Consider the following 12,062-nt stretch of genomic DNA (forward strand, 5'->3'; position numbering starts at 1 on the left):
ACAAAATAATATTTTTATGAATACACCGTTGAATAAATTCGAAGACTGTACTATAATGCTACCTCTACACTTCGTCTGTGAGCACAGACGCGAACAAAGGCGAATTTGTTCGGGGACGAACAAACAATTCACACATAGCCGGCTGACAAACCGAAGCTAATTTGCGCACGAATGTAAACAGTGGTATCATAAACTCATTATTAATCCACTCCGTTTTATTTCAAACCAACACCACCGAAAATACAGTTTACAATGTTGACAACACACGCCATCTTGGAAAACAAATGAAACCTTTTTCTGGTTGGCTAATAAACACCAATGACGAACGTGTACCAAAACAGCTCCCATAATTATCGTAAATAACTACGTTTCTTTCTTAGATGTACGCTTAACCAAGCGTTTTAGCCGACAATTATGGGCTTTTAGGTTATTAAAATAACTACACGTTATGGTACGAACCGTAGTTACTGTACGATTGTACAGAATAATGGTACAAACATATTAATTCTATAAATTTATTGCATTAAAAAACTTCAAGATAAACAGAACCAAAAATCGGGAGATTTGAATGACAAATCGGGAGGGCGGGAGAAAGGGTATAAAATCGGGAGTCTCCCGCCTAAAGCGTGAGGGTTGGCAGGTCTGCATTGGATTTTCGTTTTCTCCAGCTGAGAACTGTGGTATCGATTCAGACCATTGACGAATAGGGTGATGCATAACCGCTACCTGGTCTAATACTCTGTTACATGACGTAGGTCTAGGCGAGTCTTGCGCCTCGTCGTGCGTGTAGTTAACTGTGCGAATACGCTCGTGTGCGTGCTTATCAGCATTGGTCGTTGCATCTGCTGATGGTACACTAGTATTAGTTATATTATCTAGACGTAACTGAAGCACCTTTTCTTCCAGATGTACTACACGTACGTCTGTGCATTAGTTTCATTATGTTTTTCCTGTACGAGTGTAATGCGTTCGTCTACTTCAGCATGGTGTTGGTTTACTGCCTTGTTAACTATTGCATGACATGCACTGTTTATTTCATTAATGTTGTTACTATTTCGTGCAGCCTGCTCAGCTATTTGTTCTACCCGACCTGCCAATTGGTTATGACGATCAGTTATTTCCTGAGATAATGCTTGAGTTGAATCATCACATCGTTTCCGTACATCTATCAGCTGTTGCTTGGTACTTTCTATATGTGTCTCCAATCTGTTACTGATTGTTACAACACTGCTGTTTACTTCATTCAGTCCTTGACTAAATTCTTGCGTAAGGTGTTGCGTTTGTTGCTTAAGCTCAGTTTTAATTTGTCGCGTAAGCTCAGTTTTAAGCTCAGTTTTAAGGTGTTGTGTTTGTTGCGTAAGGTCAGTTTTCATTTGTGATAAACTTTCCATGACCATATGCATCATGGCAGACAAATCCGTCGGAGATCCTGACGGACCTGACTGTTCAGTTAACATGGCAGACTCTGGCCGCTCCAGATGCTGGCTTGCCTCTACATCGTCACTATCTACTTGTAAAGGAGACGCTACAATGGGTTGCAACCTATAGGTAACTGATTCTTCACTGTTATCCCTAGAATTACGTACAGAGCTCATACGGCTGCGTCCACGAGTTTCCATTGTACACTAATTATAGTAATCACAAAAAAAAATTACAACTAGATTTTTCGAAAGGCCCCACGTTATGGTGTCAGATCTGCGGGGAAGCTAACCCTCACAGTATAATTGATAATTTTATTTTAAATATAAATATTGCCAGTGTAACCTAGTGTGTCATAGATTTGTATGTAAGATTATATTACTTTGATAAATTTTAATATTTGACATCTGTATTACTTTCGACTGTGTAGATAAATTTTGACAAATAAAATATGATCACTGCAGAAGTTAATTTAAAGCAATATTTAAATATTCGTATCTAGCGTTGCTTTTAATAGTTGGGCACACAACAAGAATCAAAAGTTCTTAAAATATTAAATTTAAAAGTTTTTGCCGGCTAATTTATAACTCAATAGAGAACTCATGACTCTATTTCTCTACCACTAATGTCAATCATATTGACACCTGAACACTCTTTCTTCATTCATTATATCAGTTTGGTGATTTCATTCCAATTTAAATCACCTAGTTCTTGGCATACAATTCTTTAATCATTTCATACAGCAAAACATTTTATTCAGAATTGAATGGTGTTATGCAGAAGGAGACCAACCCTCAAAAATAAAAAAAATGGGTTACAACAATGTCTTGAAAGTTAAATTTTTATTCTGTATTCTGCAAAAAACACCCAACCCATATCTGCATTGTGCTGCCTTCTGTGTTCGATAAAACTAACCCACATTGATATCATTCGTAGAGTAATATTCTGCATAAACCATCCATGTTCCTTGGTCAACTAATTACTTATACTACTTTCACATGCCATTCTGCAGAAAGAATCCATGTGGTTTGGTTGATTAAATTCCATGTTTATTTTATCTTCAGAATTTTTCAGAAACTATCCAAGTGGGTTGGTCTGTTACTGCAGATCATTCTTTCGCCTTGTTATTTATCTTTGGAATTTTTCAGATTCCATCCAAGTGGTTTGGTTTGTTTCTTCTAAACACACTGGCCTATTTAAGTACACCTACACCCATTTTATCTATGTTTATTATTTCCATAATTTAATTAATATTGTAATATAAATGAATTATGTGCTATGGAATTTCTTGTGGGCTCATGTAAATGTTGCCAGCACTGCTAATGTTGCTAGCACTTTTTTACTTTTGGTGGGAAAGTTTGTTTACTGTATAGTCTAAACCGGTCTGTTATAATGGATGCACAAAGTAGAGGAAAATTTCTTGTACAGCTTGCCTTAAAAACATTTGCTGAGCAAAGTAATTACAGTCCTGAGCAAAGTAATGACAGTCCTGAAGATATTTCACCAGAAAATTTAATAATACAGGTAAGCATAACTTACTAAACATGATGGGATTGTGTTGTTTTAATTTTTTTATTAATTTTATTTTCAATGTGGTAACTAAACTTCATTAAACCTCATTGTGTACAATAGCTTTAAACAGTTACAATTGAAATAAGAATTTTGTTTTTTAATGAAAATAAAAATTTGGTTATTAACGGTTTGTTTCGTTGTACAGGAAGTACCAGACAAGGAGTCACATGAGTCACATATAGTAGGCCAACATTTTGAAAATGTGCTTGAAGAAGAGGAGATAATTTTTTCTGGTGTTGTAATTGAAGAAGGTATTCTAATCACTCACGAGGAAGAAGTGTATACCTCATTGCCACCAACAGAAGAATTTCAAGAGGTTAATTTATTTTCTTAGTTTCTATGTACTTTGGTTTCGGGAATTATATTATCCGGTAATTTAGTTGAACTGAATGCATTCGCTGTCTTAAAAGACCCAGAATGGTCTCTAAAAAACTCACAAAAGTTTTAAACTTAAAAAAGGACATAACTTCATAACTTACGAAGTAATAATTTTGTAATCTATTACAAGCATACATCATGTACAGTTAAACAGATTATCGTAGGCTCAGTACTCTTCTGTGATTATTCAATAGCACACATTTTCTTTATGTTACAGAACACTGAGACCATTCCCGTATCTGCTGAACATGTAGAAGATGCGTTTCCTGTACATGTGTCAGATTCCATTGCTGATGAAAATGGAGAGGTATATTTATTTCCAAACCTACTAAAGTTATTAATTACTGATTGTATTTTATTTACACCATTTTGGTGTTACTATATGTACAGCCAATATTGATTTAAGTTTTGCAGCCCCTTTAAATTATATAAGCTTTGCAATTCACATTTTTATGCTAAACAAAATTTCTGTGTATCGTTTAGGATATGTTATAGTTTTTACATTAAATAAAATATAACAGGTGGTGCAAAGTTACAAAAGGTCATGCTAAAGTACCTCAGTTTATGTTGTCACAAGTAATATTAATGCATACCTTACTTATGTGTTTCAGAAAAATGATACTGAGTCTAATGTCAGTCATGATGTTGATTATAATAAAAGTCATCTACATCATTTTCCTGGTGACTCATCATTTGATTCCAGTGGTGGGGAAAACCCAGAGGTAGGTTGGCACTATTTTCTAATAATGAGATGCTTTACTGTCATGAGACTAATATTTAAAAATAATAATTTTCTGTTATTTTGTGTGTTTATAGGAAAACTGCAAAACAGGGCGAAAGTCAAGAGGAAGAAAAAGGAAAATTGAAGATCAGTCTAGGAGTGAAAGGAAGAGGAAACGAAATAGCAACCAATCCTACTACAACTACAAGTACAAGCATGTAGCACATAAAGTGTTTGAAGATTATGAATGTCACTGCCCTCTCCAGTGCAATCAGAAAGTGGGTCTTGAAGAGAGGAAGATGGAATTTGACAGATTCTGGAAGTTGGGTGATTACACAGCACAAAATACATATATAGGGAGCCTTGTAACAGAATACCCTAAAAAGCGACAGTATGGACGTGATCCGAAAAAGAAGCAGTTTTCGAGAATTTTTCGTTTATCATCAGTACGAGTATGTAGAAATATGTTCTGCAAGACAATAGCTATCTCTCCATGCAGGGTTAACACGGCACTTAAAAAAGTGAATGGTCGCCTACCTTTAAATGATCAAAGAGGAGTTCAGCAAGGAGGCTGGAACAAAACATCTGACATCAAATTGGAGAAAGTTATAGCCCATATTAAAAGTGTACCAACATACACCTCACACTATTGTAGGGACAGTGTTTCTTCTAAATATTTGCCACGAGACATGACACTGGAGAAGATGTACAGTGCTTACAAAAGTGAAACAGAATACCCTGTGAGCCTTGCCACCTACAAAAGAGTATTTTACGATAAATTTGACTTAAAAATCAAACCTCTAAAAAAAGACACGTGTAACAAATGTGATACATTACATAACCAGATTCAGTGTGGCAACGAAAACAGTGCCGAAGTTAAAGAAGAGCGCCAAAATCATCTTCAAATTGCTACTGATGCACAAACCATGTTGAAAAGTGACATGAAACTTGCAAAGGACTGTGCTGATATTGAATGTCTCACTTATGATATGGAGAAAACATTACCATTACCTCGTATCCCAACCAGTATAATGTTTTATAAACGACAGTTATGGTTATACAATTTGGGAATACATAGTGGCAAAGATGAAAATGGTTACTGTTATGTATGGCTAGAAGGAGAAGCAGGTAGAGGAGCGCAGGAAATTGGTTCTTGTCTCCGCAAGCACATCACCAGTACATTAAATTCTGATGTAGAAACACTAATCCTGTGGTCAGATTCTTGCGGTGGACAAAACCGTAATATCAAGATGGTTCTTATGATGAAAGAAATTTTACACAATCATCCACGATTGAAAAAGATAATACTTAGGTACTTGGTTTCTGGGCATAGCTTTCTCCCTAATGATAGGGATTTCGCAGATATTGAGAGAGCACTCAAGCACCAACATAGGCTCTACACACCTGCAGATTACATCGATGTTATGAAGACATGCAGAAAAAAGAAACCTCTCATTGTTTCCAAAATGAACCCTGGAGACTTTCTTGGAACCAAAAGGATTGAAGGTTCTATTACTAATAGGAAAATGTCTGAAGACAATCGGAAAGTCAGTTGGCTTAATGCCAGACAAATTACACTAAAGCGCGAAGAACCATTCCTTCTGTACATCACTACAGATTTCAAAAGTGAAGATGAACTTGTAATCAATATTAAAAAAAGTACTAGGGGAAGGCCTAAAGCTGATGATATTTGGAAGCTGATTCCACTGTGGCCAAATGGAAAACCCATAACAGCTGCAAAAATGGCTGACATCGAATCCATTAAACATCTCATTCCAGCTGATGCAGTAGATTTTTATAGAAATCTTACGGCCGCCAATGATGCTCAGGAAGATGATGTAGATGGATTCAACAATACATTGAATTTTGACATTCAGGAGTGAAATGTTAGCTAACATGTATTTCGTGTTATAATTTTGATGTTCTCTAGCTTAATGTGTATTTATATTCCTTAGACTATTCAATGTCAAGAGATCAGTATTTTTAAAAAAATATATTATGTCCAAATAATTTTTGTTGTAAACCAAATTATTTTGTGAATATATTTGCTTAATACTATAAAAATTAAACAGGAATAAAATAATTCCAACTGCCAAGTTTTGGTTTACTTTGCAGTATTATAAAAATATGCATTTACTAAAGATCTTCAACCCGTATTTAAATGTTTAAACTGTGTATTATGTAAGATTCGGCATTTATAAAATTATATGTGATGGTTCAGGAAACATGTACACAAATTACATAGGTACTATTTTCTGCAGAACATATTTTACTGGGATTCAGCAAATTTGCAGAAAAAGACCAACCCACATTTACTTGTAATAAAATATTAAGGACTATTTTTTTTTAATTAAATAATTTTGAGAACAACATATATACTCATCCTAATAATCTAATTTAAATTTCATATTCATTGTTGAGTCTCAAAATATTTCAAAGAGCAGTGACTTTAAAGCTAGTGTTCTCTCTTTTGAAATTTTGTGGCATGGATGGCTTCTGCATAACACCATTCAATTCACTATTAACAATCCAAAACTTCCATTTTTCATTTTTAAAAACTTGTTTATTACCAGTCAGCAAAGATATTGCACTTCTTTTCAAAAACAAAGCACACAAAATAAAATAATCTTTTCTCATAGCGTTCATTTGAGTCCAAAGACTAAATTAAAATTATTCAGTTTCATAGTCCTGTGAATATGGCATATTTACAATACCTTCATACATGTGTACTAATGACTAAAAATAAAATTAGAGTGTGAACCATCATACACATTTTACCAGAGGCTCTAATTCACTCAAATTGTTGGTTTCCATGGTGACAGTCACAAAACCTACTTATTTAAAATAACTTTTCTAACTTTTAAAAATATATTAGCTAATTCCCTACCTTCATACATGTGATTACTATCAAATAAAACTAATTTGAAAGTGCAAACCATTATATAAAATTTACTAGAGGCACTATTAGCTTCTAATGTATGAAAATAATGGTTTCCTTAAAAAACTTTCTTGTTTAAACTCACTTTAGTATTTTTTAAAACTAATGCAAGTAATTTACTACCACCATACATGTGTGAACTAAAAACTACAACTAAATTTGGAGCGCGAAACATTATACAAATTTTACCAGAGGCTCTAATAACCTCTAGTGTGGGAATTATGGGAATGAAAAGATTTGAGCACACTAAAATGTGCTGCTGCTCAACACTACAACTACAATCGGTGATGAGGTGTGCTGATGTATGAAAAAAAGTGGTTTATGCCTTAACTAGTCAGCGATTAAATATGCTTACAGGGGTGAAATGCTACAGCCAAAACGACAAAATGCATAGTAACTACAGCGCCTCTGAGCTATTCAAAATGAATTACTAGTTTGTTGTCTGTCTGACTAAAAATTAAATAAAATACACCCACAACTACTCATTTACAAGCTTTACTTCAATCAAACCTATGTATTTACATAACAGTTTTTTGACTAAAAAATATTTATAAATACTAAACACGTTCTCCTAAGGAAATTCAAAACACATTTCCTTTCATCAGTACACTATACAATTAATAAAAACATTTCTGGATTTCATCAGTCCTAATGAAATAAAATAGCAATACCATAAACCATAAACATATTTATATCACAGATCATTTGATAAGTTAGTCCAACAAGACATGAACATCTGAATGTAACAAATGGCAGGATCTCAGGGTTGCTACAAGCTTGGAGTAAAAAAAATTTCCTCACTTTCCCAGCTTTTCAAGACTTGAAATCATCAAGTTTCTCTTACCTTTAAGAAATAAAAATGGTTGCGTAGTGCCATTCAAAGCAGGTGCATCAAAAATAAATAGCTGGGTAGGAAAAAGTGCAGTTTTTCATTAGCAATTTACATCAACTCTTAAAAAAATATATCAAATGCTGCCCATCAAACCTGTGTGTAAACTTGTGGAAATTCCCCCTCCTTTTCCTTATCCCCTCAGCCTGTTAAACTCCATGCTTACAGTAAAAAGTCTGTGATTTCACCAAAACACAGAAAATTAATTAAATTTTGTGATATTTCAAATTCATGAAGTGCCAATTCATTGGTGAAGGCATATATTTCACTTTACTTTTATTATCACTAAAATAAATCCCAGAAATATTTCGAAATGTCCCTTATTTTTTTTTAGTATTCCCCAAATATTTTCATTTTCCTATTCTCAGTTTTCACTACCAAAGGCAACCCTGGTATTTAGAGGCATTGTATCCAACTCCTTAGTGGCTCAGTGGCTTACAAATTATTTAATTTTTGTCAGTAATGCCAGTTTAAATTGTTAATCAAACCATAGATAAAAATTTTGAACAATTTTAATATAGCCAATATCATGAATAAGTTTGCAACATGTACATTGTATTAACATCTTTAAACTGATTCAGTCAGCCTGCAAAATCTTTGCAATATATAAATGAGTACAAACAGCTGTAGGGGAAGTAGTGAAACAGAAAAAAAACTCAGGTTGTTTCCAAAATGCAAAAAAAAATTGCAAGTCGTTTGGAAAGATCCATCACTGTGTAAAAATTAAATACTTCAAATTATTTTTGAGTTGGAAATCACAAGCATTTAAAATACCAATGAACAAATTATCGAGTAAAACATTGGTAAGTCAGTTGGAACAGGACTCTGTTATTAGTCTTATTTTATTTTTTTATATATATATATATATAATTATATATATATATATAATTATATATAATTCTATATACACATATATACACACATATACATATACATACATACACACAAACAATCCACACACACACAAATTAGATTAACAAGCTTGTGGTTCACAACTGTATTTTGTGAATATGACTTCTACAAATGTCAGAATATATATACATATATCTCTCTCTATCATATATATATAATATATATAATATATATATAATATATATATTATATATATATAAAATGAACAAATTGGTCATTTGTGCATTTGTAGTTTTATAACAGCAAATTATAGAAAAAATGTTTTAACAGATATTCTTGAAATTAAAGGTGGAGACCTGACTGAACTGAACGCAGCCTGGCCAGCGCTAGCAGCTGGGATCAACGTGTCTCGCCTGATGCACCGTGCCACGCTCCAAACTGCCACGCAGTCCTCTGGTTGGTAACACACCTCTGTGCTACTTAAATTGGTAACCCTTTAATTTTTTGATAGAATATTATCATTGAAGGTTTCCTGCTTACCTACGGATGTGAAACTCTGATAATATTCATAACAAGAAAACTTTAATAATCTTTAGCACTTTTTAGATGGCGTGTCTCTGACAATATTCATAATAAGAAAACTTTAATAATTTTTAGCTGTTTTTAGATGGTGTATATCTGACATGCAAACCATTTGTCGGCTGAGCCAGCAAGCCACCACAGGCGAGTTACTGTAAAGACTTTTGAGGCAAGTATGTACAATCAAAAGGAACAGGATTATAGTTTACTGAGAACTATAATTTATTATGATGGCTGCTGAAAGCTTAAATGTACTGCAAGGCTGCCAACATCCAAGACACTCATCAGTAATATAAATATAATAAAACATACATTAAATTTGCAAAAAAAAATTTATACTGAATTAACTACACACTATGTATTGGATAAACCAAGCTAATCGTCTGAATAATAATAAAATATTGACGCAGGTATGCATACAAAAAATATCTGAAAAATTAATTAATATATCAGAATTTATATTTGTTCTGAAATTAATTATTTTGTTTGCACCAATCATTGTATATTAGCATTTTCATACAGAAATGCAATGCAGTTAGTTCTTCCAACATATCCCCAATGAAAGCAACTTTGAATCTATAGCAGTGAAGATTCCAGCAAAGATAAAAGTAGAGTAGACTTGGTTAAGTTTTGTACCATAAAATGAAACCGCAATTGGGTACAATTTGACTACGTTTTTATCTGTGCCGCCACCAGTTGCTAATGAAAAAGTGAAATTTGCAAAACTAATGAAATTTCTTCTTTAGTCTGTTTTGCCATGCACTGTACTAACACATAAGTTATTGTCAGTACACATTCATTCTTATTTCGGAAACTTTTGAAGTAACTAGACATGGCTACTCTTTCATGTAACTTGCACAATACTTTTGAACAATTTTTTTTTTCTGCTAAGTTTAGAGGGAACGGCTGCACAATTAATTTTACCATGTTAACACACAATGATGATGCAATAAAAGCAATTCAACAGCAAATCCAAATTTAAGTGTTGTTGCCAAATCTTGGGCTTTTCCAATGTTGCCAAACATCAACTACCCATTTACCAAAATTTTCATACCGTAAGCTTATAGAATATCAAAAGTATCATTTCCACAGACACTGCTAAATGGCTACACGTGCAAGATTTATAGGACAAAGTGTATCACACCGTCCCGAAAAAAATCCAAAAACTAGACACCCGGTATTTTTAGCTCATCGTAAAATTTCTCTGTTATCCGTAATAAAGGAATTAACACTTCGTATTTACGTAACTGGATGTCTATATCAGTAATACGCAATACATATTGGCAGCACTGCTACTGTAAAAAATTATCCATGATTGCTTTAGTAAATGAAACATTCATTTTAAATTTTATGTTGACACTAGCTGCCCGACCCGGCTTCGCACGGCTATACTAATGGAAAAAAATTAAGCCACATCTCCCATTTACAGTAATGGTAAATAAAAAAAATTCAGTGAAAATTTATTACAATGCTGTATAATGTACCGGAGAGAAAATGAATAGCACCGATGGTTTCCCCACTCGTACAACTGATGTACCCGTACTACGCTACGCAGTCTACAAGGAGATCACTCTTGCGCCGCTCATTATACATGTCCCTCCTTGTGGGTACGCCACTGCCGCGCGATGCCCGTTGCAATGGAGACACAGAAGGCATGAACAATGCAAAATCCTGTTCTCATGCAGACAAAGTACCCACTGTTGCCTGGTTTTAACCACCCATGGGATATAATTTTCGGAAAATTTCATCCTGCGTAACATGAACATTACTGTGAAGTTTCAAGTCTGTATAATATATATACTAGAAAAAAAGGGCAATTAAAAAACAATTTAAACACAGAGAGGAAAAAAAACAATAGTATAGGTTTGCGATTTAAAGTGGTAAAAATTATTTAAATACTAATTGAACTCTTATGAGGGTACTGATTGCTTCGTTGTTAATATCACACGGGTGTTTTTGACTTGTATGGGAAAATTAAGAATGATAAGGCATCTAGTGCGTGGCAACAATGTTAATAGGCAATAGGAAATAAACTTCTATGCGCCTGCGGCATTGTCAACACACACTTCGTACGTGTACTGCATGTTGTATCTAACCCCCTCCAACGCATTCGATTCTAAATTGGACTTTTAGTAAGGATCCCTAATGTTATTGATAATATAATATAGCCTATATAGCCTTCCTCGATAAATGTACTATCCAACACTGAAAGAATTTTTCAAATCGGACCAGTGGTTTCTGAGATTAGCGTGTTCAAACAAACAAACTCTTCAGCTTTATAATATTAGTATGGATTTTGGAAAATTCTAACAAAACTTGTATGTATGCCAAGCAAAATGAATATGCATTAACATAAGAGTAGGTAAATCACTCAGTGCACTGTATCCTAAAAGGACACTCACTGTATTAGATCAACTTGGGACACAATCATAATCCTAAAATAAAATTGTAGATTTTTGAAATAATTTTTTTTTTTTTTTTTTTTTTTTTTTTTTTGATAATACATGGTTGCATCTTGAAATTCATTTTTGAAAACACTGAATCCACAAATGTTAACCCTTTGAACGGCTATGTCGAGTCAGGTGTGCCATATTCATATTCCTGTTCAATGTTTTGTCAAGCCCAGATCTTCATTCCCTTAAAACATGTAAGGACGTTTTATTTCATGTGATTCACGAGGATTGGAGAGCCATACTTGACAAATATTTTAACAG

At 33.7% G+C, this 12,062-nt stretch overlaps 1 protein-coding gene across 1 annotated transcript; it reads left to right on the forward strand.

Moving 5' to 3' along the window:
* Positions 1-497: 497 nt before the first annotated feature.
* On the forward strand, positions 498-8,896 carry LOC134537293 (uncharacterized). Its single transcript, XM_063377576.1, has 5 exons — positions 498-2,943; positions 3,137-3,307; positions 3,587-3,676; positions 3,981-4,091; positions 4,186-8,896. Exons 1-5 carry the CDS (start codon positions 2,812-2,814, stop codon positions 5,971-5,973), a joined length of 2,292 nt encoding a protein of 763 aa, XP_063233646.1. The 5' UTR covers positions 498-2,811; the 3' UTR covers positions 5,974-8,896.
* The last annotated feature ends 3,166 nt before the right edge of the window (positions 8,897-12,062 follow it).

The sequence above is a fragment of the Bacillus rossius genome, chromosome 12 (genome assembly GCF_032445375.1).
Source record: "Bacillus rossius redtenbacheri isolate Brsri chromosome 12, Brsri_v3, whole genome shotgun sequence".
Lineage (NCBI taxonomy): Eukaryota > Metazoa > Arthropoda > Insecta > Phasmatodea > Bacillidae > Bacillus > Bacillus rossius.